The sequence below is a fragment of the Xiphias gladius genome, chromosome 19 (assembly GCF_016859285.1).
Source record: "Xiphias gladius isolate SHS-SW01 ecotype Sanya breed wild chromosome 19, ASM1685928v1, whole genome shotgun sequence".
In the NCBI taxonomy this organism is placed as follows: domain Eukaryota; kingdom Metazoa; phylum Chordata; class Actinopteri; order Istiophoriformes; family Xiphiidae; genus Xiphias; species Xiphias gladius.
The window spans coordinates 24,122,186-24,149,828 of NC_053418.1; the positions used below are offsets into that span (position 1 = coordinate 24,122,186).

Sequence of the window (27,643 nt, forward strand, 5' to 3'; positions counted from 1 at the left end):
TGGTAGTGCTGAAGCAGGACCCCTGTCGTGAAATGGCAAAGATGGAAGGAGGGAGGGACAGAAGCGTCTGAGCTGCATATTTGTCCTGTGCCTCTGTGGTATCTTTTCCTTTTGTCCACTGTGTCTCTTTCACCATCTCCCTCTCAGCTTCTTTTCAACCACCCCATCACACCAGGACATCTCTGTGGCCCAAAGCTGATGGGTATGCTGTCCAAGAGAATGGCCAGTAGCCACCTGCCAAAAAACTAAGGCCAAACCACCGTGTGGGTATGCTAATGTGTGCTGCCCTGGGGCTGCCCATAGAGATGCCAGTCTGTGGCAGGGGCCAACCGGGTACGAGAGGAGAAAATTAAGCTTTGACTCCTGGACCCTCTCAGTCTGAAGGGGTAAGCGGGGGATGAACAGCCTTTGTGGCCTAGCAGTGCACTCTGTTTTTGCTCTGCTCAGCTCCATGTTGGTTGAGAGGGCTTTGGAGAGAAAGGGAATGCGAGCCTCCATTACATGTTCTCTCTCTGGCATAGGGTGTGAACACTTGCATGTTTTCAATATACTAAACCAGACATGGGTCAAATTGTATTGTTTGTTAAGTGTAACCTGTGTTGAGAAGCAGATTTTCACAGTGGTTTGCCACAACAGAAATTACATTAGGAAGAGCAGCGCAAAGAGAATTTGAAAGTCAATTAAGAGTATTTTTCTTTGATTTATACCCAGAACTAACATGCATCTCCTATCTGACCCCGATTACATTCAAACCTGACTTTAAGCGGCATCTCAAGCACACAAATGGAGTTCAGATTTCTTATTCCCTGGCAGACGCGCTGCTTTCAGTGCATGTGACGCAGTACTTAAACCTTAGAATAGACAGCAAATATCAATTGCAACCATCCCCAAGATTACTGCAATTCAATTGGAACAAGTATGTTACTACCTAGACTGATTTTTTTGGAATATATTCCTTGATCCTTTAGCATAAGTTTATGTATATTTTTTTATTGTTTCCCCAAAAGAAAGGGAACATAACACTGCTGTAGTAATAAAAAGGGTCATGTCTTGATTACTTTATAGCCATTTTATAGAAAAGTTGACAGATAAAGCCTTCATTAGAGCATTTACTCTTTGGCCCTCTTATATGTAGATTACAAATATAATGTGACCCAATGAGCTACTCCAGAGTGATTACACGCATCAACACTGTCTGTGAAATACAGTACTTACATTTTCTATAAACTCCATCCATCTGGTGCTCCTCCAAGCAGCATTTAAAAAAAATATATGACCCCGACTGAGGCAGAACTGTTGAAGGTATGTATAAAGCCCCTGCGAACCCTGCCAATTTACTTGTTCAGTTTATGTGGTTCCACCGCTCACCTTTTGGTTTTTAATGAACCTTAGAGAATCACGACAGTTATTATACCAGTGGCATGCTGCTTTTAATGATGTGCTGTTTTAGCCAACGCAACGCTGTAGCTGTGCCCTCCAAAATTCTTCATTAGTACTACAGCACTCTCCCATGAGTTTGTGTGTACTTATATAAAGACACTCTTACATAAAAAGGTGGGCTGGCATGGTTAAATGTGGATGAGTTTCAGATGTGGAATGAGACTGGACATTCAACGACTTTGGGATTCCTCGGTGGAGTGTCTTCATTTATTTATGCAGCCTTTATTAGGGGGAAAATGCAACCCTGTGGTCAGCACTACTCGATAAGTATTTCTCCTCTCTTCCATGTCTCTGTCCTTCTGTGACACTTACCTGAAGAGACTTAACAATGAGAGTAACAATAGAAAGCTTCTTGTCCTACAGTACTGAACATGACCAGTATTTTAATTATCAGCCTAAATGGGCACATGTCACTCTGCTGATCGTTGACCTCCACTGCCTACCCATGGCCAGGTAGCCAAATCAAATTCAAGTAATGTTTGCCTGCAGAGTGACTTCTGGGTCTGCACCCATCTACTTGAACTCAATCACAGAGGCTTATGCTCTTTCTCGGCCACTGCGTTCCTCCAAAGAATGTTGTCTGGCATTCCCATCCCTGCACACTAGGCAGTCACAGTCCAGACTGTTCTCATTTCCAGTTCCCCAATGGTGGAACGAGCTACCAAATGTTATCAGAGCAGGGGCGTGCGTCTCTCTCTATCTTCAAGAATCTCTTGAAGACTAATTTCTTCCAAGAGCACCTCCTCTCCGAACACCTCTAACACCCTAACATGCCTAACTAGCACTGACTTTTCACTTTCGGTGCACTTCTTTACCAAATATCCTTGCACTTTGTCTTTTGAACAGATCTATTATTTAGTGCTTACTTCAAGGTCTCCTACTTTGCTGAAGCTTTAGTCTTGTTCTTCACTTGTTAGTCGCTTTGGATAAAAGCATTTGCCAAATGAGTGAATTTAAGTTAACCAGAAGTCAGGAGTGCAGAGATCAGAGGCTATGTGTTATGACAATATCCCTGTGAACATAGGATAATAACATAAGAGCAAAAACCTGTTACGGGAAACAGACAGATAGGAGGGAGTTTTTGAATTTTTTGCTGTTTACTGTTTTTCCATCTGCCACTCGAGTCCTTTCATAGCTCGGTAAAACTCCCTCATGAGTTGTAGAAAGTGATACGCCATCATCTACCCCTGCTTCAATGGAAGTGCTGTATGCTATACGTGTGCTGGAAATGGAGCAGTGAAAAAATTGAGCTAGTAGAGCAGGAAGAGACCCTGTACAGGATGTAAACTAGATCGATGAGCATCACTTTTTGACATGCCTGGGCTAGGACTTGGTGTGTTTATGGATTTGTGTGTGTGTGTACAGAGGTGTTTGCAGAAGTGTATATCCAGTTATGCACGAATGCAGCCGACTAACCTAGTGTAAGGCAGATGGCTGAGAGAATTGAGTCAGTGAGGTGTTTGTCTCAGTGTTTGAGTCTGAGAGAAGAGTATTCAACCGTGTTAATGCCATACTTCTGCACCGAGCATCACTCAATCACTTCAACTTAACTTTGTTTCTAGCCTAGTTTTCATGCACCGCAGTGCATTGATTGAGCTTGGCCTCAATTGCAGGAGTTGTCACTGTTGTCTTCTGCTTTGAAAAATACTGCTGCTCCTCCCCTCTCACCTTAGAGATCAGCTTAGATCTCCAGGGCATTTTGTGAATATGTTACCGAATGTGCCCATTTGTATTGTGTGTGTGTTTGTGTGCGTGTTGAGGCAAAGCTGGGTGTCTGTGTGTGTTTGTGTGTCTATCCCTCAACACGACTTAAGAAGCAGAGCTCAGCAGGAGTCTTGCAAGGAGGACATAGTTGTGTGTGATGGTAGCCTCACCAACTTTCCGTACAAGCAGCTGCCCTGGGCTGAGCTCACTGGGACTTGGTACTAATGTTTTGTGTACACTTTAATGTATTCATCTATATAGTATAGTTGACTTGGTCTGTGTGTTTGTGTGTGTGTTAGGTGGTTGGAAGGAGGCCACTTGCTGCTTTATGTACATGTTTCTGACAGTGATGACACACAAGTACATTTTTGAGGATCTTGTAATTTCAATACTAAATTGTACTTTTTGCTGTTTTTTTTTGGGCAGCCATAGGTACTAGTTAGTTAACAGATTAATACTGACATACAAAATATCAAAAGATTATAAAATACATAATTGTTCCATTGACCTGCTACAACATTAAGATGCTGCTTACATTTGAATGCATCAATAATACTAATTTAGTATGAAAATAAAAACTAATTGACTGACAGGGGGTAGTCTGCTTCCATAACGAGTACTTTTACTTTTGATACTTTAAACCTGGATTCATTTATTTTTTGGCCACATTGGGGCAGCTGAAACAAGCCATAAATCACCACATAATCACTATTTGGAAAACCTGTTACCAAAAGCAAACACTGAGCAACATTAACATTCATTTAGAATCATGTCGGTGTCCACCTGATGAATCTAAGTCCAGTATTGACTCTCTTTTAGGTCTCTTGTCTCCACCAACTCCTGTGGGAAGTATAAATATTATATATAATTACCATAAAATGTACTATATACTCCACTGTGTTCACTAGCTAGTCGCTAACTTTGTATTTCTGTTGTTCGGTGTGTGTTGTTTGGTAGTGCACAATGGCTTTAACAGAGCCTTTCAATTTAAAACAACTGTCTGCTACTCCATGAAACAACACTGATGAGAGCACTAAGGGTGAACCAGCTTTAAGTCATTGTTGCTAACATACTTTTACCGAAGTAACATTTCAAATACATGACTTTTACTTGAAATTATATATTTTTGCATTTTGATATATCAGTTTGGGTAAATAAATACTGTTCCACCACTGGTGCCTGAGAATCCACTATATACTGCATGTGGCTATAACTATCTATATGCACCAATGATAGTTGAAAATTGGGAAAAATGGGCAAACAGTGTGCTCTGTTCTCACTGAAAAAGATGTTCACTTGCATACCCTCCACACTATACCACTGGATCCATGCATAGTTAAGTAGTCTAAACATGTTTGCAGTCTGTCACAGAATATAGGGCTGCCCTGAGCAAAGCCAAGGTCACATCACAATGACAGCTCATCTCCCCCTCTGAACAGTAATTCTGCCCACCAAACTGTAAATTAGCAGGCCAAAAGGCTAGTAGGAGACAATTGATGACAACAACAACATTACAGTATATGGTTGCCAACAGAGCTTGACCTGGCTAGTGCTATTAGGATGGACCTAAGGCACTTGGTGCTGACATTAAGCCCCAGCTAAGGACGCTGAACGCAAGCTCTGGCAGAGACATTCTCTGGCTCAACAGCGAGAAATTCAACTAAAGATAAGGGAATTAGTTTTTAAGGCCCAGTGAATTTACCTCCTTTCTGATCCTCCTTTGTTGAACAGTGCATGTCTTTTTTTGTCTTGAGTCCTTCATTTGTAAAACGCCAATTTCATAAGTTGTTTCACTTGGTTGCCAGACCCAAAACCCAGGAATTACAAGATGGAGGAAATGTGGCTTTGCGGATTATTTTACCGAAAAAATGCTGTAATAATAGGCACAGTCTTGGAGCGCAGGCAAACTTGGCAACAAAGGTTGAACATGGCTGACATTTTGTGCAGAGAGAATCTACCTTGGAGATGAAGTGTCAACAGGACTCCCTGCAAGATGGTCACCAGTTTGCTGAGTGTGCACCCAGTAGGCCCAGAAATATGAGGAGCGCGCAGAATGTTGCTGAGTGTCTGGTTTGCAAACTCTCCCCTCTTGTGTCACTCGAGAAAACCTATTGATGTGATTCATGTTTTAGCACATGGTTACAACCAGGATCTTTTGCACGACAACTACTGCCTCAGCTTCTTCTCAAGCAGCACCTAAAGTAACATGCTCCCTACCTGGCAGTTCCTCCCACAAGGATTCTGGAGCAGGCTTGGCATGATCTGGAGGGGAAACACCACAGGGGTGAAAACCCTTCCTTTGCTGTGTCTGAACCTGGCAATCGCAGTGTACGCCCAGGCTTCCACTCTCTGCAAATTACAGGTGTAAGATGTGGATTTAGATGCACAAATGTCAGCTTGTGTGTTTCCATTGCACTTCTCAAGCAAAAAAAAATGACACTCTTCCCTCTTTCACCGTTTACTTTTCTTCTACTGAAAATAGTAAGTAAATGGAAAAAAGAGATTTTACCTTAAACACCCTGTTAAGGGTTTTTATTCATACTCAGACCCAAGTCACCCTCATATTACATAAAGATTCTGTTTTTCTACATCAGCCTTTGTGCATCAATCAACTATTACTATATATCCCTGCCCGGATAATACAGGGGTTTTCAAATAAAACCTTAGAAATACTGGCCTCAGAAGATATAGGAAGAAACAGTCAGTTATATTTTCTTTAATTTTAGCCTAGAAGGATAGAAATGGATTAGAAATTGCTTTGGTCCTGTTGTAGAGGATAGAAAGGAAGCTGCTGGTGAAATGGTATTTCTGTAAAAGTCGATTTTAGCTACTAGTTTCAAAGCTTCCGCTAACTTTTGATCCAGACAACAGATGATGTCTGATAAAGCCTCAGTGAGAAATAGTGATTGTGCCCCTGTTCAAACCTTACGTCTGGCTTTGTTTTGATTCCTTACTCTAAAGACTTTACATTTTCGCCGTCAATTATATTCAAATATACAAGCCAAACATCCACAGATCCTTTTACATGGCTACTTCTTAAGATTGATGAAAAATAAAAGCTGAACGTGTATGTAGTTGTCAAAATCTGCCTTCGGGATCATCACAGTAATAAGGTAGCCATTGAAATCTGACGAGATGTCCTTGCTTCATGTGGAGTGATGTATTCTGCCATAAAAGATGTATGACTCCCTCCAGAGATATGAACAGCTGAAATGACCTTGACAGAAGAAATATCCATGATCTGACTTTTTAATTGAATCATTGTGTGTCGTGCGTGTCTTGTTGATCCTTTATGAGGCACTTAGTGACAAACCTGTTTGTGCAAATAAGAAAAAACCCTGGCTGACTGACTTTGATTTGATGTGATTTGACGCCTCTGTCTCTCTTTGCGCTTGCACTGTCTAATAGCTGATAATGTAATTACGTTTCCATCAGAGGGAGGCCTAATGATTGAGTGTGGTGGAATATGTTATGTGCTAGTGAGATAAACCTCCCTCTGAAATACTCTGAGTCTGGTCAGGGCTGTCGGATCAATAACTTGTCCTTCTTGTTTTCTCCTCATTTATAATCCTGAAGTATGTTCAATCATAATATGCTTTAGCATTACTACACGGAAATAAACGAGACACTTTTCCTGCATATTTAATAAAGGTATTGCAGACTATTGTGAAACCAAGTGGACAGATCCTGCTTTTCATACTCTATGCTGTGAAATTGTGTACATTTCCAATGAAGCTTTGCAAAAAAAAAACCCTGCAATCCATAGTTTGTGGTGTATGTCAACGTTGTCCACTGTTACCAGACCCAGGCTCCTTCGCTGTTTCCTCGTGCCAAAGAACTCTCGCCATGGTCTGTGATGAAGCACTGTACTGCCCGTACCTTAACACAGCCTAATTGGCCCGTCTGTCTTGCCAGGGAGTCTAACTAGTGAGCGTGTGTGTGTGTGTGTGTGTTTGTATGTATTTCCCTTCAGGCTTTGAGCTGCTGTATCAGCCTGAAGTGGTGAGACTCTACCTGTCTTTGCTGACGGAGAGCCAGAACTACAACACCTTGGAGGCTGCTGCCGGGGCTCTCCAAAACCTCAGCGCCGGACAGTGGACTGTGAGTGAAGGATCAGGGAGGGTGCCACACATGGACACTGTGCTCTTAATGACTTTTGGATTTTTTTATTCATAACTTGCATTTTGCAGCTGATCATTGTCCTTTCAGTAGCAGATATTTTGGGTTGTGATTGAAACAAAAATACCTAGAGTCAAATGGGTTAAAAGGACACAAGACCTGCCTCAAGATGTGCTCACCTAAACAAGGTGTAAAAGCACTATGTCCCTGCAAACCATATAGCAACTGTGTAATGCAGAATTAAATCTCAAAACAGAGGCACAATTCAACCAGGCAGCAGGTAGCTCATACAGTAAAATTGATACAAGAACTGAAAACAAGAAAAATGAGCATTGTACTGTCAAAGTTAAAAGATCCAAATATCTTTGAGCACTTTGAGAATGAAATGATGGAAAGAGAAATTTAATTTATATTAGAAATATTTAGAAAGGTGTATAGACGGTACAATCTGCTCATTGATAAAACCTTCTTGGTTAGGACCTTCCATCTCTGCGGGATTCCATGACTAGATAAGGGCTTGATAACTAATGTACAACACACTTTCGTCTCTGATAGATATTTGCCTCTGATGATGGATCATATAAGAACCTGTACAGCCAGGTTCAGACGTTTATTCCAATAAGAGTGGCTGTGGAAATGCTCAGAGGCTGTCTGGCTTGCAGGCAACAATTAATAATCAACAGGGAAGGCCAGTTGTCAAATGCCAGTTTGCATGCAGCACTTTGGGCAAGAGCGTTTTTTTTCAGCAGGCTGGCTGTATTCAGCCCACGGCATCGTTATCACGGCAGCGCTTCTCTTAACACCCATGTGTCAGACTTTAAACACATCCCTCAGTCCTCTGAATTCGTCAGCAGCACCGGGCCTTTCAAGCTCGAGTGGAAAAAACACCTGAACTCTTTATTTTTTTTTTAGTTTCAGGAGTTAACATCCAGCCCTGAGTCTCACATTTGGTGTTCTGAATAATTCAGTAGTAGTGATTTTCAACCAAGGTGAGAATTTTGAGGAGAAGTCCTTTTTCCTTTGTTGTTTTTTCCCTGTGGAAGCTGATCAGAATTCTTGCCCATGCTCAGGGACCTGTGGAGCTGCAAACCCATCACACTGTCCCATCTGGTAGCTGGACAAAGCATGTCCCTGCTCCCAGGGAGGATATCAGAGCTTCTTATTTAAATCCTCCTCATTCTTTGCTTCTGCTTATTTCTGTACCACTGGATTGACCTGTTTTCTGAGGCTTACTACTGCCACCTGGTGGTTCAACTGTGCCTGCCCTCTGCTTAATTACATCTCTGGGGGTATCAGTGCTTGGAAGAGAAACCCTTTTATGTAAAACTTAAATGTTTCATGTTACAAAAAATGAGAAGTAAAATCTACTGATCTTTAAATTAAGACAAATTATATCGCGTCCATTCAGAGCCCTACTGTGTAACGTTGTGAATTAGTCAAGACCAAGGAGCAGTGCTGAGCAGTCTTGTAGTTACTGAGTAAATAATTAAAAAAAAAATTCTCTCCCTTCCTTCGACTGGAGTTGTGGAGGTGACCTGGACTCCTCCAGTGGAGCTTTCCCAGTGGTCAAAAGAAAAGAAGTGTGGTCATGCTGGACAGCTCCCAGGTCTGAGTCTGTAGTTATGCATGAATGTCAGATAGGATGCAGCTGACAGCGTGTGCTTACTCTGCCTACCCTAGAGGTTAAAAGTTGAAATTATAAAAAGCAGTCATAACATATTCTCTTTTCACCCGCCAGTGGTCCAACTACATCCGAGCCACGGTGCGTAAGGAGAAAGGTCTTCCCATCCTGGTGGAGCTGCTGCGCTCTGACTCTGACAAGGTGGTCCGAGCTGTGGCCATCGCTCTGCGCAACCTGTCCATCGACCGCCGCAACAAGGACCTGATCGGTACAAACCGTTAGGCAGTAATACCACACATACATCGGAGAGCATTTTTGTTGTCAGAAATGGGGGACAAAATCTACAATCCTTGTTCTGTGCAAAAGGTACTTAAAAGTTCAGCCCAAGCTAATATGAGGCTTAAGCAGTCTGAGTTAGTCAAAGCAAGTGGGTATGTTCCAAAGTTACAGAGTCTTTAGTACAATATTCCCCTTTTGTTACAATTTTCCCCACCATACCACATACCATACCCATCAAGTCTCACATTGATTTTCCTTAAACCTTAGAATGCATTGATACACGACTGTGCCTTTTGTTCCCCGTGTCTTACACTGGTATTGAATTAGGAAAGGATCCCATCATAGTATTGGCAGGAGGAAATATTACAGCGTCCCAATAACTCTTTAAGTGTATTTATTTAAAACAGATGTGAACCTATGCTTTAAACATATTTTTTTGTTTTTACTATTTTTCAGTTTCCTACTCACCTGTCTTAAAAGTTTGCATTAAATGATATACTATGTTGTCTGATCAATACAATGTAATCAGGTTTTTAATAGTTTTTAATAACTGTTGATACCATGCCATTGCAACAACAGTAACTTAATGTTTCAGTTGTGTTAATACTACATAATCAAATCATTTTAAGGTGTGAACTTTCACAGTCCTCTCCATAGAGCTGCATTGCAACACATCAGATAAGTGCAGCCTTCTTTCAACATTCTGAAATTAGGGTGAAATAGCATTAGAAACAACTGAAATTAGCACAAGATTCAAAGACTCAGAGGACTCAGTACTGTACGACAGGACTTCACCTGATGTAATTTGCAAATTTTCTGATTGAAAAACCTTATTAAAACCTTATTATCCCAGCACACCTGCTTAACTTTAAAAAAAAACGAACTTCACCTAATAGGAAGTTATGCCATGCGGGACTTGGTGAGCAACCTGCCCAGCGGTCAGCAGCGACCAGCTAAGAACCTGGAGGAGGACACTGTGGTCGCCATCCTCAACACTATCCACGAGATCGTCACCGACAGCTCTGAAAACGCTCGCTCCCTCATCCAGGCCCAAGCCATCGAGAAGCTGGTCGCCATCAACAGGACCAGGTAAGACTTTATACATATATAGAGCACATCAGATATTGTACCATAAATGTAATTAATGTTGCTTTATGATTCTAGAATTTCTAGAGTACATCTTAAGCTGTACATTGTCTTTTTTGATTTAAATTAGGGTTGTAAGTCGATTTTGCTGATTTTATGTATTAATTTGGCAACTTTTTACACATGAATGAACCCAAATGGCACATGCACAATTACACACTCAGCAGCGGCAGAACTGTTTGCTTTTGTATCGCAATATGATCTGATGAAAAATGTAGGTGCTGATGTAGGTGATCGCACTTTTCTTGTGTGTTTTTACTATCCCTCATATACTGTAGGTCAAACAGTATTGCAGTAACCCAGGTAGAAACTATATGTACATACTGTATGTATGTAAACCCTGCCAGAAGTGTGGGTATACTAACGAGACCTTATTCGTATACATTACAGATAATTACAGTGTGACCTTGAATGCAATTTGCATCATGAGACTTTATATTAGTATTCAGTGAGGATAATGTAATGTGTTTCTAATGGCCCGAGCCTGGCTACCACAATACTACACTCTAACAAGCCTGAGCCCACACACACACCGCTACCCACCACACATTAATTATCCAGGCTTTTAGAACTGGAGGGCATTGTTATACAGGGCTGCCTCTGAAACTGCTGCTTATACAAGTAAGTGAATAGTCTTCTCCTCAACAACCTGATAATGAAAACTAACAGATATTAAAGCCGATATTTCAAGAGGTACCTTCTATTATCATAACGTTAGCCATTCCAAAATGGAGTGGGTCTGCAGCACACCACACAATTAATTTAAGATCAAGAGCACTTTTCAAAGGTTCGTCCTTGTGTTTTGAAGTATTGATCATACAGAGAGTCACTCTAACCAGCAAGAATATACATAGTTCATTCACAGACAAAATAGCAATGATTCCTCTCACCCCTCTGAGATTAGCTTTTCTTGAAGTGAGCCACCGCCCACATGTAATTAATACTGGTGGTTTAGAAGTAGCTAATGAGGGGAAATGAGCACTCATCTGGCTATGAATTAAAAACTACACCCGGAGCCACTCAGGGGACTTGAAGTCTTTGAATAAAGAGAGTGATTGAAGCAGCAGCAGCGTGCTACTGTCACACACCTAGCCATCAATGTTTTGGGGGTTAGAGGAGGTTTCCGACTATAGTTGTTCAAGTTATTTCTTCGATTATTTGTGCCTTCTTGTGGTTCTTTCAGCCAATCAGCTCGCGAAACAAAGGCGGCGTCCCACGTGCTGCAGACGGTGTGGAGTTATAAGGAGCTAAGGAACGCTTTGACCAAGGACGGCTGGAACAAAAGCCACTTCCAGGTACAGAACTGTACTCTTGTGGAATATTATTGTTTTCCATCACTTAGTTGTGGAGGCACAGTATTGTTATTGTGATATGAGGTTTAAAAAATATATAATTTAATATAACATTTAGAGAGACAAAATTTTTAGAAGAGCCACTTCCATTAATGACGTGTCTCACTAATACAGTATTTTCATGACAAAAAGTATTAGTAGCATCATTGGGTAAAATACTTAAAGATAAATCTGCAGTGACTAAAATTTTTAAATGCTCCAAATGTATGAAACAAGGTGGTACAGATATAACATTTAAACACACATTTAGGCAGTACTAACTGACACATGCAGTCTCCATATTCTGTTGATACGTACAGACAGGTGATGATACACACGTCAACTTCTGATATTTGTCTTAGACTGTCAGCCTGTAAAATTTTAAAAATCACTATCTTTTCAATCCAAACCCGGCATTAAGAGAGAAAACCAATTCTTTTTGTTCTACATGTACTGCACCTGTGTGAGCTGTGTGATGTTATGTTAACGTGCTTTTTGCCCTGCCGCTTCTCTCAGCCCACAGTAACAGCCACCCCTAAAGCAACCAAGAATGGCAAACCAGGCTATGATGACACCACTCTACCCCTGATGGAGAAGAACCAAGGTCAGTTAAAGTGTGTGTGTGCTTGGGTTTATAGCTGTAGCTGCCCATTTAGGTGACAAATGGGTGGGATTAGGTAGAAAATACCCCGGGGAACCCCAGCAAAATGAGGAAAAATGAAATGTTAATATTTTTTTCACTATAGAACAAATGTGTAAGAATTAGTCTAAAACATGGTAGTCCAGTGACTAACTTAAAGGATAATGCTGGTGATTTTTTTAATACTAAACAAATCCCCTGAAAATACCAAAACCAAAAATGCCGTAGTCTGCAGTACCCTGTCTATGGCACTTAGCCCCAAGCCTTTTGTTCTTACTAAATACATACATTTCAAAAAAATTAGTCATGAACATTATATTTAATTTTTTAAAAATATTCAGTAATTTCCTGAACTAGCTGGGCATTGTAGATTTTAGCAAGTGTTACTCAAACTGATGTAAACAGGGGACTATTTTCAGTTGCGGATGAATACATATTGGTGCTCTAATGAGTATTTTCAGCAGCAGTATGTGGAACTGATTTTAAATAAAGTACAGTGCCGATGTTCACCGTAATAATAGAACATGTCACCCAGTGAAACAGTGTGGCTCACTGATGTGCTTTCATACATTCGGACAACAATGGAACTCTATAGCAGAGACAAATAAAATATATCAGACTTTGGTTTAACACACAGTACTTGTCAGTAGGATCGACTCATTGTTGGTTTTGGCCATTTCACTGGATTTATTGACAATTGAAAAAATATACCCAGACTTATTCTTTAACAAGCCCTGCAAATACAGTTTTACACATAACATAAACTTTCTGTATTTTTTGTCCAAATTGTCCTGACATGGGTTATCCCACCTGAATAGTCCTTAAAACAGGTTTAAACAAAATACTAACAAATACTGGAAAACAGCATTTGGCACAGTGTGTGTCCACTTTCACGACCTAAGAGGCACCATGCTTTCCACATTATAACTCTCATCCCTTGTGTGGTGAAGCTGCGGTGTGTTATAGGTGACAGCAATACCATTCATAGGGTTCAAAAACAAAGCCCATTAAATGGGAGATTGAGCTTTGAACAGCATACTGCTGCAGTTGAACCAAGACCTGACGCCCTCAAAATGTTGGTTTTGAAGGAATGTAAAGAAATGTTGTTGAACTGTTTTTTTTATTTTAATCTTAGGTTTTAAATTGATGTAATAAGGTCAGGGATAATGAAGATTCCTCCACCCTTAAGGAAGTGTGTATAGCTGTATCCAATTAAAAAACTAGGGTAGAGGTTTTCCATATCAACTACAGTATATGTGGGGGAGGGACAGGGACTTGCAGTATATTGGCCCACCTACAAACATCTCTTTGACAGAGGAGTCAATAGCATAGCAGCAGGTTACTGTCCTTAAGTTTTTGGCTGTGTGCCCCCCCCCCTTTCTTTTTTTTTTGCATCCATACATGCACATGAATCGCAGCGCTTATGCCTGCCCACTCTCAGTTTGCATTCTTCAATCACTGGCCGAGAACCATTGCCCTCAAAAACAAGCAGCAGCGTTTTGGCTCAGTGACTCAGTTTGTGTGTGCGCCGCTTTTGTACAAATGGCATATGAATGCTTTTCAGGCACCAGGAAATGTGGCAGTGGTGATATGATACCTATGGATGAGCTGGGTCCAGGTAAGAGCCAGATTGCATGATTGTCCTTAGCCAAAGAAGAGCTAGCTCTCCCCTAATCTGTCTCCAGTGTCCCATAGATTCGACATATCTTGTACTAGCTCTTTAAGCGTTGCCAAGATATTTTTTTTTTAATCTGAAAATTCAAACCACTGAACACTCTGATCTCGCTATGATGGCTTTGGACCGAGCTTCAGACACGACACTCTTTGATGCTGTATGCAAGACCCCTCTCTTGACAAGATGTTTGTACAAAGCTGGGCCTTCCTTAGAAGCTCAACACCAAAAGATGTGGGTATTCCTCCACTTACTGCATAATAAATACACATTTAATATATCATAGGGCAGATTTCCTCTGCCGTACTCGCTTTAAAGTAAATATTCCAGCTGTTGTTAAAAATATAGAACAGCAACTCTGTCTATTTCTTACGCTACTAATATCAAGAGTCTTGTGACTTTTGGTGCGATAGATAAAATACGCGTTTTTGCCATGAAGAATTAACTCTTTAAAGGTACCTTTAGTTTTTCCCCCTCATGCCCAAAGTCACCATCTTAGGGTATATCATGTTGGTTTACTTCCAAGCCTCTGGGGCCGTTTTTGTCAAGCGTCTAAAAATCCCTCCAAGGAATTGTGCTGAAAGTGAAACTAGGACTAAAAACATTCCTGCCTCAAAGTAGGACTTGAGACTTATTCATGAAGCTTTTTACACTGACTTTGAACAAGGAGAAGGATTACTCCAAGGAGCGAGTTGGACATTGCTGTTTTGCAAAACTCAGAGCCACGAAGTAGAAATTCAGATGAGGTGTTGTAGTTTTTAGACAGTTTGAAATATCAAACTGTGATAAAATTTGAAATGCAGAAAATAGCAACATTTTTTCTTTTAGGCTTGATGTGTATAATCAAATTATGATTTCAAATGAATAAATAGATAACTCCATGTTTTGTATGAATGCACTTCATGCTGACCAGTGGAGAAGTAATCGAATCTGTGCATTATCTGAGGAGCTGTACGAGTGATCAGAGTTTGATTTATCACTGCTGAAACTGATGGTTGTGACAGACTCAAAGGGTTACTGTTGCAAAGCTACATTTTTCTTTTGCATTTCACTCAAGGGCAGTCAGAATATTTGTCAATATTTGCCTTGGGTCTCCTCATAATCTCATGTCTCTTGTGCATGTCTCTGCAGAAACAGCGCTTTTGGGTGACTCCAGGTTAGGGCGTCACCGGAGCGCTCCTAAATATTGGCTATGATAGGAGTAATTTTGTAAGTTAGGGCTGATAAAATTCTTGAACTCCTAAGCCTAATGTGTATCTGTTACTCTGAGAAGTTTTGGCTGGTTGGGGTTGATTTCCTTCTCTGAAATGCTTGATAAATAGTGGCCCTGAGCCAGAGTATGTGAGAGCTCATTTTTAAAGACGGTTATGAAGACAGGGTCAGATACCACTTGCAAGTACTTCATCTAGTTTGCTTCAGAGATACTGTGGTGGTAAATAACATGAGTGCAAGAAAGTTTAAACAAGCACAAACTAAGAATGCGGAGGCATCTTTAGTCTACTTTTCTGAGTCCAACAACTTTCCAGGCAATGTTCCAATAGAGAAAAACCTTTCAGTCATTCAAAGGTTTAAACAACACAATTAATTATTTGTACTTGTTTTGTTTTTTAAAAAAAATCCTGGACGGAGAAGAAATAGCTGACTGTTGTTCTCTGACCTCATTAGATGGTTACTCCACCATTGACCAGAGGGACAAGGACTGCAAATACAAGACAGGCGACGGCTCAGTGGACCTGACAGAACGGGAGCCATTAAAGGTACATACAGACCTCTTCTGATCTCCTGGGGGATCGGGGCATAGAGGATGAAATAATGATGTCTCACTGAAATATTATCACTTGTCCTCTTCCTCTGTGTCTCTCTGTCTCCCTCTCTCTTCATGTTTTCTGTGGTGGTCCTCATTAGAGGCTCTTAATCCTATCGATTCTTTAAATAGGCTGGAAGTTGTCATTCTCTCCTAATGTTGTCTACCGCAGCTCAGAGCTGTGGACAGCGTCAGATCCACGAGCCGCGAGTTAACGGAGTGTAAGCTTTTGGCGTCTGTAAAGTAATTAATCTGAGACTCATTAAAAGCACCGTCAACAAGCGCTCCTCATGGAGATGGCCATTGCCTTGGCAGGGAACAGACTGCTGTATTATCAGGTGGTTTTCTGCTGATTATACAGCAGTTCCACACTGCAGCCAGAGTTTATTTATTGTTGAGTTGATTGGCAATCCACCCTCAACGAGGAGTCACAGGAAAATGGCCTCAGAGGATGCCCGACGTGTGGGATGACTCTCAAGTACTTTTCGTAGTTTATATTTGATCTACTTTAGTGCTAGATGAATGGGATTTGCCCTGTGGGATTGTAAAATGACTACAATAAAGAGTCCATTAAAGTTAGTCTGGCATATGTCACTTTATGTGTGGTCATAAGCAGTATCTGCTTCTCCATGCAGGTTGAAACTAACTCTTAGAAATCTTTCCAAGGCAAAGGCAGGGGAATCATAGAATAATGTGCATTGTTTGGCATTTTTTCAGGGTTACAACAACAAAACAGTTTGCCACTTATAGCCAGTTACTCTTGTTTTATTAAAAATCTGGTTTAGTTTATGATAGTTTAAGTTTATTAAAATAGGAGTGTTGCAGTTTTGATTTAAATGTATAAACCAAAAAAAATGAACACAGTATCTTAAAGTGAGCTTATGTAACTTTTGCTGAACAGTGTCCACTATGGCTACAGGTGACACGTAAAGTACACGTTGTAGATTAAGCTTCTCCGTAAGATGAAGACTGTGTTATTCAATTTTTTAAAAGTTACATAGTCTTGCTTTAACATTTAAAGCTGGGTCATAAATTCTCTTTTTCTTTCTATTGTGGCATTCATGTAGAAGAAAATAATATATCTGACAGAGGAAACTCTAAGACTGCAGCTAATATATATTGCTGGCTATGGATTCCTTAAAGTCCCTTACATAAATTTTGCTCTCACTGTAAACTGAAATTTAAATCATACTATTGTCATTACAATAGCAGTTTATTATATGAGCATCACTTGTACCTTATCCTCTAACAATCAAATCCACTGACTGTTGCATTTCAAAATTTCTTTTCCTTTTAAAACTGCATTTATATGAAAGGCGCTGCTGCAGTAATTTGTTCTGATTATCAGGCGAGCTCAACATCAGGGCTGAAAAGCATTGCTTCACTGCCCTCTCTGGTTGAACATTTTCGTTTTGTTAAACCTCTGACCTTGTCAGACGCGTGCTGTGTTGTAGCTGTAACCACACCCAAAACTGATGTCACTGTGTACTGACCACACCCTGCAGTACACTTCAACATCACAGCATCAATTGAAGAAGTTAAACCACTGGAGGTCTGCATAAACAGGATTTTCATCTTTGCTGTTTTTATTTTCATTGTCGATGGTTGATTTTAACTAATGTCTTTTCTACATTGACATTTTGTCAGTATAGCTTTTTGTGTTGTGCAAAAAAATTTAAATGGAATGAAAGGTTGCTGGAAATTCAGAGCGATGACAGAAGTGTACTTTTTCAGAATTATTGCAAATCTATTTTAAAATATTATCATCATTATTATTATTGTTTGGAGGCATATTATAGGCTAATCAGAGGAATGATCAGTTTTGTTAAAGAGGATTTTACTCGGAAACGTTCATTTGTAAAACCTGCAATGAAACCTGCTTAATGACACAACTTAAACATCTTCATTTTTATATAGTTTTTCAGTGGCAAGTTTCAGTGTCAAATGATGTCTAATGGCTGTTCATGAGGCTTTTACACCAAGGCCAGTAGAGAGTTTAGGCAAAAGTTTGGATAAAATAAAGCAGCCAATATACAGTAGATGCAAATTATAGCAGCATAAAATATCAGCTTCATTTCTCAACATCGACCTTAGTCTTCAATAATCTATTTTACTTTTTATCTTACATATCATATTTAGCTGAAGTTATACTGTCACATCTGGAAAGGGCAGATACTTTTACCAGCTCCGAAGGCGCAGACAGGAGTAATCACGGCATAGTCATGTTTGTCTTCAGAGTGCACAGGCCTTCTAGCATTACTCCGAAGCTGTCTTCTAAGTCTGCCATCTGTACTTTCCAGAGGTGTTCTGCCCCCTTTGAATGCAACTTGGCTGTGAAACTGCTCTCTCCCTCTTTCATTTGCATGTTTTGGTATGCTGTTTTGTAATCACTCTGACTTCTTTCCAAGCTTTCCTCAAGGCAGGGAACTAACACTGGCTTCTCTGATCTTGGATGCCTGTGTGTGTGTGTGTGTGTGTGTGTGTGTGTGTGTGTGTGTGTGTGTGTGTGTGTGTGTGTGTGTGTGTGTGTGTGTGTGTGTGTGTGTGTGTGTGTGTGTGTGTGTGTGTGTGTGTATTTCTGAAATGTATTGACCTCTTTTTGTTTTGCTTTGTTTTTTTTGTTTTGTTTTTTTTTAACCCGTCCTCCTGTGGCCACAGAATGACACAAATAGGAAACACTATATCAGGAGTAACAGGCCTGCGGTCAGTCTGGTGGACGCTTGTGATGTTAAGCCCCAGCCTGTTGACTCCTGGGTCTAAATGCATGCATGGTAGGTCTGAAAAATAAAAGCACAAAAAAATAACAACCTTCACCTTTTGAGTTGGATTGTAGCATCCTTTTCATTCCGTTTGTTCATCATTTCCGCCTGTTTTCCTTTCATCCTCACACTGTATCATGTAGACCTGCTGTCACCCTGTACCCAGAGCAGTCAGCTGGAGAAGTCACCTTGGTTCTTTTCATGGGAATTTACACCATTCACCTGCAGTTCAATTGATAATGATTTTTAAGGTTTAAAAGTTTTAGATTTTATGTAGAATTCCATAGTTCGCACTGTATTGGAACTCTCTCACACGTTACACACGGTTGCATGTGTAGATTGAGGGAAAGTTAGTGCTCCAAAAAATTAAATTACAAGATTAATCACAAAAGAGAAAACTTCTGAAATACACTGACAATCACAACTTGCTGTTGGTGTCTCAGTGTAACAGAATGCTGGGGTGGATTTTAATTAAAGTATGCCTCATTTGTTATAGTATAATTGACCGTTTACTAAACTCCTCCCTCAAACAGCTATTGTTCAGTCATAGCTTAGCAACTGTAACTAGGCACAGAGGGCCTGTCAAGCTTTAGATTTCTCTACGTGTTAAAGCGGTTTGCATGGGGCTTTATTAAGAACGACACCTTTCATTTAAAAGAGTTTGGAACGTGGTGTCTTTTTCTCCAGCTTTTCCAGAAACCAAAACCACGAGCAAAAGTGTAAGAAATAAGATAAACGGGTTGTTTGCCTGCTCTAACTTAAAGTGTAATCATTAGCATGTCACGACTTGCACATCCACTGTGTATCATTTCCTCACTGTCTGGAAGCTGGTCCTGGATGCTCTCAGAATTTAGGCTAACATTTGTACTGCTCTGTCCTGCTCTTTGTTGTATTTCAACAACCCCAGCCAAACTCACCCAAAATAGCATTATGTTTGCAAAACACGTTCATCAGTGCTCATCCCAAAAGCCTGTGACATTAAAAGTGAAAACATTCAGTTTGAAAATATGAACAAGCGTGTAAGCTAAGCAGCTAATCAGGATCAGTCAGTTGACGAGGGTGCTGGGTTTCCTGGCACATGCAGCTGTTTTTGCCACTGCAACATCAAAATCTTCAACAAGACCTTGTAAAAAAAATATTCCAACGTGACTTCTCCCCTCTGTAACACATGTAGAAAGCAAACAGGCTTTGGTATGTTTTTACAATTCAGCACCACCTGTCTGATTGAAATGTACACCTAGCATCACTCACTGCTTCCCCTGACAGCCATTGCTGAAATTGGTGGCAAATGATGAAGGGGAATCCTTCTTCTACACTCCAGATGGTTCCTCCAGAGACTCAGTTATACCTTAATGAAAAAGTAGTAGGGAGAAAGAAAAAGATACAGCATGCACACACACACACAGAGACACTTCTCTGTCTACATTGTCTTACACACCATTTCTTGGGTCAAAGCAAGATGATTTCAGATAATTAATTAATGTAAGATGATAAGTTGGTGATGAAAGCCAACACATATAATGCCGCGCACACACAAATTCACACAATATCAAATTTACACATTATGGGTAAGGCAGAGATGTAATGTGAATTCGTGTTTGGATGAGCCAACATGACTTCAGTTTGCATACATTTTCAGATCTGAAGCAGTTGATTAGAACATTTTATATCTAAATTCATGTTATAATTGATTACTAAGTTCTTATGTAACTTAGATGTCAGTATTTCCAATTAAGTCACAGAAAGAAAGAAACGCAGCTTCTCTGTCAGGTTGAGAGATTTTCTCAAATTTCTTTTTTGGTAGAGAGAATCAAGTGTAGTTCAGCAGAAACCTCTTATCAGTTTCAGTGAATAGAGCTACAATTAAAACCACTAAAATCGAATGAAAACCATCTTTTGAAACATTCTCCATTAAATATATTACTTTTTTCGTACATCCCCCTGCAGCCAAGAGCAGGTGAATGTCTTATTTTTTTCCATTCTTTCATGTTCATGCACCTTAGCTGTAAAGCAACAGTAGCAATTGCTCATTACTCAACTCACAAGGAAAGAAATCTAAATTAGTAATGTCCTCAAATCTGTACATATTTTATTTGCAGTGCATTAGTGACTGTTTGCCTTACGGTGCTTGACTGAATTTAGTAACTGACCAACTATTTAATTTTCCATTAAATGACTTTTGCAAGGCTGCCAGATGATCTGGGTGAGCTTCAGTAGTTGTCATTGTTGTATCAGCAGCATTTCTATTTCTTCCTGCCTCCTCCTCACTGCTGTTGTCTTCTCCTGTGCCAGAGGCCCTCCTGTCAGACCTCATCGGCTTTCTCGTCACCTTTCTCGTCACCTTCCTATCTCATCATTGTCAGTGGCCATCTGTTCAATTCTTTCATCTCCATCCATTGCCTTATCATAGGAAATACTGTACCTCACAGTAAGACTCTTGAGACATAAGATAATTTTTGGTATTCATTGTAATTTTGCCACTTTAGTAAAAACCAGCAACAGTAATAGTAAGAATGAAGCATCAGGTAAGTAATTTTCACTTCACTTAGCACATGCAGGATTTCATCCAGCACATTCAGCATCTGTTTTGCTGTCTCTTGCCTCCATTTGCCATCTGCACTGTCATGATTAAAGCATTTGTTGACAGTGACGAGATTTGTCAAATATTTTGAGACAAGTTGTCTTACATACAGCAATCATCCTCAACATTTAAAACCAAAACTTTTATTTAATGTTGTGGCTGATCAGTGTAAGTGGAATTAAACTGGAGAGTTTCATTCCAAATTCATATTCAATGTGGTTCCAATTCTGAAAAACTAAATTTTAGACTGAAATTTAAAGGGATAGGGGTATTTTTTCTTCTTGTCAACAATTCCCACGAAAAGACCGAAACCAACAACAACAATAACAAGTATTGTCTGTGTAGCCAAAGCCTGATATAGCTTATCCCTCTGTCCCATAGAGCTCCATTTACAGGCATGCCAGTTGTGTGTTAATGTGCAGCTGAAAAGAGAGTCCAAAAAAAGCACTACTGACTACTGGTCAAGTGATGTTTAAGATAGGGACGTAAAGAGGTGGAGTGTTAGATGTCAGAGGGAAAATAAGAGAAGATAGTCGTTTTATCAGAGCAGAGGAAACAAGGTTGATAAGAGCAGTGACACTGAAGCGAAACAGTAAACTCGGCCCAAAAAACCAAAAAAAAGGGCATTCTTGACATTAACTGTTTCATGGGATTTGTAGACAATAAAAAAAATGTAGAATATTGCCAGTCTTATCCTTGAACTCATTATACAGTATTTAAGTTACCATTTGTCCTGAATAATGTCATTTTTACAGTGAATATGTAGTATTTTGGACTGAAACTCTTCATTTATTGTTTTTTTTTAAATTCAATAGACAGTTCTTCTAATACTTTTCTCTCTTGTCCATGTGCTTCAGGCTTAAAACTACAACAGTACGACACCCCAGCTAGAAGAGGATCTCTCATATCACCACTGCCATTTCACATGGAGCTTATCTTTGGAGTTGGACTTTGTACAGAAAAGAGGATTTTAAAAAATTAATGACCACATCAGCGACTACCCAGCAGCAGCCAACATTCTCATGCGTTTCAGAAAAAAATGTAAAAAGAATAAAAAGTGACTACTCCTACTACTTTCTCATATCTACATTCCCACTGGACATCATGTGAATTTTACAGTGTTGACTCTTGTTGAGCTCTACCAGTGACAAGAAACGGGCAGAGGCCGGTGTTGTTGAAGGAATGGACTTGTGGCAGGTCGACAAAGTGGAATGAAGGAAGTGAATGGAGAAGAAGTGTGTGTTGGAAGGAAACCTGTGGGAGAGGAAATGGAAAATGGATGTTTTTAATTTCAGTTTTCACATCTGAAAGATCATGCCACAAACTTTGTGGGTTTTGTAGAATTTCACTTTCAGTTTGTTGGCAAGCTTAGGTATTTTGATGTGAACAGGTGTGTTTGAAGGTCACTGAACGTTTGTTTTCAGAATAGTGGGATGGACATGAGAAAGGAAAAGTAAAAGGAGAGAAACCGAGCCTGAGAAGAGCTGTAGCATAGCGGATGAAAATGTAGTCCCAGCAGCCTGCTCTCATAGATTTACAATCCATTTGGTTGACTGTGTTTTTTGAAAAAAAAAAAAAAAAAAAAAGTGCACTGAGATGCTTTGAAATTAGAAGTGGGTAACAGGTGATTGATGTCCATTTTATAAAATGAGGAGTCTGCAAGTTGTGGTCTGGAAAAAGAAACGTGACAAAGTGTGTAGATCCGATGGAGAAACAGTTTTTGTTAACACTTGTTAACTAAGTTGCAAAAGTAAGTTAAAATGGAAAGACCTTCTGTATCATCATGGTCAACGTGTATGAGCCAAGGGGCATGTTGACCTTCAATCACAGAGCTGTGGCTATATCTGTAACCACAATGGTTGTGTAGCAAGGTGGTTCCTTGAGTTTCCTGGTTGGTCGCTCTTTGTCAATGATGTGTATTAAAGAGGATATAAGGCATTTTGTTTATAAATGATTTGTGTTTTTGAAAAGAGAAGATTGTTCTCTTGTTGAAAGGATAGATCTAAAAGCTTTTTTAAAAATTTTTGTTGGGTTTTATATAAATGTATATTAGGGTCAAAAGGAAAAAAAACTGAAAAATGAAGGAAAAAAAAGCAAACAAAAAATTACCAACTTCTTAGTTGTATATTAATATCACATTGTTTGGAAAGCACATCTCATTTGATAAAGGCTCACCATGTTTGTAAGCAAGAAATAACCACGTAACTTAAATGTGTGTCAAATATTGTCGAGTTAAGCCGACATCTATTTATATTTTGTATTTGTCAACAAAAGGTTACAGAAAAAAAGTTTATCTGCAGTGTTCTTTCTAAAGGCGATGAATACATATTGTCTGGCAGCCCTCGCACCTTCAAAATAGACACTATGGAGGTGTCAAGGGGTCAGACAGAGGTAATGGGATAGACAAGAGATGGCAGTGTTAATAAAAAGCCCTTCATTTTTCTTCCTGATGCATTCAGGCCAAGTTACCACCAAACCTCAACCTTCCTTCACCGGTGCATCTAAAAGAGAAATATTCAGTTGTGAGCATGAATAAAATCTGTACAGATGTTTATATTTTATTCTTTCCAAGTGCCAGTTTTTTTGTGGTGTCATTTGGATATTAACCAATTCATTCGTGTGCAAGAAGAGTGTACAGGTGGACGAGTGGATCTGGATATTCAAGGCAAAATAATAGAGTTGCATCACACTGTATAAATCAAAACATCAAGTTTGGTCATATAGTATATATTTTTACAACGTTATAGGGTGGGCAGATGAGACGTAGAAAACCAGAGAGATACAGAATCTTATTGCCATTTTTCTCTTGCTTGGTGAGACTGCACTCAAAATCCAGCAGTAATGGGCACGGTCTCCTTTCCAGCCTCTTGTCTCCTGGTTCAGCTTGAATAGGAGACCGAAAGAGAGTCCAATCCAAGTTGGTAATACTCATGTGTCATCTAGGCGAATGGCATGTGCCTGCATTGAAGTCTGATTTTTCTTTGTGACGTATGTGACTTTATAAAGCTTGCATATTTTACACAGTGTTTACAAAAATGTACGTTGTGGTAAAAATCAATAAACTACAAAAAAACTTACTGTATAAATTTTAATTTCAGAGGTTAAAAAAGTTATAATAATACCCAGCATCCCCTTTGTGTGTCCTCAGAAGTGTGTGCTTTCATTGGACAATACTGAACCTTCACAACAAAGACCCATATGACTGTCTATTCCTGACTGCACTATGCAGTACCACAACCAAAGGATCCGGAGGTATTTGTGCATGCATTTGTAAAAGGGGTTTTTGGTTTTGTGGATGTGCAGCAGATTGTACATTTACAAAATAAGGAGCCAAGCAACTGTGCTGTGAAATAAATGTAGGACATGGACAGACATCGAATCAAATGAACCTACCTGTGTAGATATAACTGATTCAAGACCGTCAAAATAAAGTAACTGTACTACTCAGTAGCAGATGTGTTTGTACCTATCATGTGCCTTAACCTTTTCCATGGTAGATAAAGATAAGTGTGTTTTATATAACTTTATTCCTCTCTTTCCACTGCCATCTCGCCATCCCATCTGTTCACCTCCCCCCTTTCTCCTCCCGTGTCAATCTCCCTCCCTTTATCCCCCACTTAACTCACTCATTCATTTGCCCCCCCCCCCCCCCCCCCCCAACCCCAACCCCACATTCCCCCCAAATTCAAGTAGTTTAGACTGTTGGTGGGTTTCTGCCTTGTATTACATTGTATTATAAACTTTTAAAAAGATAGAGTCATTTGAAAAAATGGTTTTGGTTTCCTAGAGGACTAAAGTTGTTAATGCTTTCGTAGCGAGCAGAAGCGATGCCACAGTGACAGAATGTATTATGTTAATTTTACTAATACCCAGAGGCAAATATTACGCTTGTTAAACATAACGGAAAAATACTGGTTTGTAGAGTATAAATTTGGTGTGTTTTCAATAAATCATGCCTGGAAAGAAGCTGTTGCCTGTGTCTTATTTTATGTTATTAATTTCCAGGAAGACTCAAGGTCTTAAGCCATGATAGCTGCCTCCTAGAGACCACAATGCATTACAACCAACCCCAGAATTTTAAAGGTACAGTTCACCCAAATTACAAATATAGATTTTCCTTTGTGGTCCTCACAGATAACAGTTTACATTATATCTACATTTAACAAAGGAAATAGTCTCCATAAAAAGCGCTGACTGTGGATTATCCACAGTAATGGGGAGGACACTGTTTCTGGAAAAAAGATGTTCCTGTTGAATTTTTAAATTTCATTTTTCAATGCTGTATCCACCACAGATGTAATTTAATTCACTTTCACTGTGTTGGATGGAAGCGGGAATGTGAGAAACATTTACAAGTTAAACCAAAACTATCTGTGTTTCTACATACCACTACAGGTAAGTGAGTGTGAGAGAGTAAGGTTTTTCTATAATTTGGGGGAACCAGCTCTTAAGACTATTGGATATAATAAACAACATTGCATCATTAAGAATGTGGGTTTTGGTCTGTGTTTTCAGAGGCTTTTCCATCCTGATATTTAACATTTGGACTAAACAATGTCCATTGTTGTAATCATTTAAAAAAGTGTTAATTGTGTGTGTTGTAATACAATATTATGTGGTTTATATTGTGTGAGGCAATGAGCCAGTGTCCTAACAAAGCAGAGTAACTGTAAACCTGATGACCCAGGTTTAAACCTTAGTGTTGGAAAGCATGCCCCCTACTGAATTATCCTTGAACAGACCATTATATTCCCTGTAGCTCCTGCAGCACTGAGCTCCCCAAGAACCTGCCCTTTCACAGTTGTCTGGATCTTTGGCAGTCTTATTTCAGTTGGTTGTATTTTTAGTCATGAAAGAAGGAAGTACAGGATCTGCCACACAAAATGTCATTCCAGTTTTTACCACTGGAAAACTTTAGACTGCATGCATATGAACCAACAAGTGACAATTCTAAAATCCCTATGTAAGTAAGTGCGAAATGAGTGAGAGTGCTACTGGGAGAATGTCTTTAAAGGCTTCTTCAGCATTTCCTGTCTTGATGAAATTGTTACTGTATTACAGAAATGGATGAATGCTATTGTAGCATGTATAGACCATTTTAACACAACATTTAGAAGTCATAGCAGAAGAAACACATGGGGAACTAATAACGCTGAGGAATGCTCAGTTCCATTAAGTGTTTCACTGCACCATGTCATTAGACAGCATCACACTTACCAGGTTCCTGGAACTAGAAGCCATCATTAATATTATTAATAACATTTCCGTTTTTCCTGCTATGTCGTGTAAAGTGTTCATATGGTACAAAGAAATGGATGTAAAATGCTTTATGCCACAATCTAAATTACTAGATAACAAAACTGTCCATTTGATCGAGCGTTTGCTGTGAAATATTACCACTGATTAATTTCAACAACACAAGTGACGTGGCATTGTGAGAAATCAGTTAGCTTATATAGTCATTTTCAATCATATTAGCCTATATTTATAAATTTCCTTCAAAATGTGAAGTACAGTACTGCAAAAGTGACCATTTTCATGTATGATCTACAGGCATGATTTGTACATAAATGATTTACATTAAATATCAGAGTTATCCAAAGACATGAACCCTATATTATTCCATGACACTTTTTATTAAATAACCTATTCAAAAATTGTAGTTTTGAGTCTATTGTGTAGGGCACGTTTCTTTTCAGGCAACTCTCTAGCCAACACATATCCGGCCAGGGTCCTTTTATAATAACAACATGGCTGCCTTGTGTAGAGGTAGACACCGGTGGAAAAGGACTAATTGTTTGTATGTTTTGACAAGAAATCTGACAGGTAAAACAATATGTTGTTCGAATATTTTCTGTAGAATGGGAAGAACAGAACGGGGTTAGGTTAATGGTTGGAGGTGCTTCTGTTAGCACACAGCTAGCAGAGCTAACTTTCACACCGGCAGCCGCTGAAACTGGGTCTGCTGCTTATTTATCTGTGGTTCATTAATAAAACTTTCAGCCGCCGAGCACATCATTTCTACGTTGTCTGTTATTGATCATCCAATATTGTCGTACAGGGAAGTATGACTATGACCTGGTGGTTATTGGTGGTGGTTCAGGAGGCCTTGCCTGCTCCAAAGAGGGTGAGATCTCTTGAAGTGCCTTTTATTCATTAATGTTCGAGCATCTGTACTGTGCACAGTGATTTCTGTCTAATATTACCATGACGATATATCCACTGTTAACAGCTGCACAGTTGGGGCAGAAAGTTGCTGTGTTAGATTATGTGGAGCCGTCTGTAAAAGGTAAAATAAATTTGTGGTGGCAGTTGATTACAAAAAATACAATTTCTTGTTTGAGGATTAAAAGGTACCATTGTTAAGTTCTCTGGCAATGCTTTTCCAAACAGGTACCAAGTGGGGTCTTGGTGGTACTTGTGTTAATGTTGGCTGCATTCCGAAGAAGCTCATGCACCAGGCTGCTTTACTTGGTACTGCAGTCAAGGATGCTAAGAAGTACGGCTGGCAGATCTCAGGGCCAGTCTGCCATGACTGGTAGGTCTA

The 27,643-nt window shown here is 39.7% G+C and overlaps 2 protein-coding genes across 17 annotated transcripts in view; both read left to right on the plus strand.

Annotated features, from left to right (window-relative positions):
- arvcfb (ARVCF delta catenin family member b) overlaps positions 1-24,158 on the plus strand; it is a 165,496-nt gene extending 141,338 nt beyond the window's left edge. For 11 of the 15 annotated variants that reach the window (XM_040155930.1, XM_040155928.1, XM_040155927.1 and 8 more), the window contains 9 exons: positions 7,118-7,245; positions 9,002-9,152; positions 10,060-10,252; positions 11,493-11,604; positions 12,157-12,244; positions 13,845-13,898; positions 15,618-15,709; positions 18,415-18,527; positions 21,954-24,158. In XM_040155930.1, the coding sequence (XP_040011864.1) occupies positions 7,118-7,245; positions 9,002-9,152; positions 10,060-10,252; positions 11,493-11,604; positions 12,157-12,244; positions 13,845-13,898; positions 15,618-15,709; positions 18,415-18,516 (920 nt within the window). In that variant the 3' untranslated portion in view covers positions 18,517-18,527; positions 21,954-24,158. The remainder of the gene's footprint in view (positions 1-7,117; positions 7,246-9,001; positions 9,153-10,059; positions 10,253-11,492; positions 11,605-12,156; positions 12,245-13,844; positions 13,899-15,617; positions 15,710-18,414; positions 18,528-21,953) is intronic. The other 4 variants (XM_040155935.1, XM_040155936.1, XM_040155938.1 and 1 more) reach the window with 3 other exon arrangements.
- Positions 24,159-26,801: 2,643 nt separating this feature from the next.
- Positions 26,802-27,643, plus strand: part of txnrd2.2 (thioredoxin reductase 2, tandem duplicate 2) — a 25,063-nt gene continuing 24,221 nt past the window's right edge. Inside the window, exons 1-4 of one of the 2 annotated variants that reach the window (XM_040155561.1) lie at positions 26,802-26,922; positions 27,158-27,223; positions 27,329-27,385; positions 27,490-27,634. In XM_040155561.1, coding sequence (XP_040011495.1) covers positions 26,847-26,922; positions 27,158-27,223; positions 27,329-27,385; positions 27,490-27,634 — 344 coding nt within the window. In that variant the 5' untranslated portion in view covers positions 26,802-26,846. The remainder of the gene's footprint in view (positions 26,923-27,157; positions 27,224-27,328; positions 27,386-27,489; positions 27,635-27,643) is intronic. The other variant, XM_040155562.1, reaches the window with a different exon arrangement.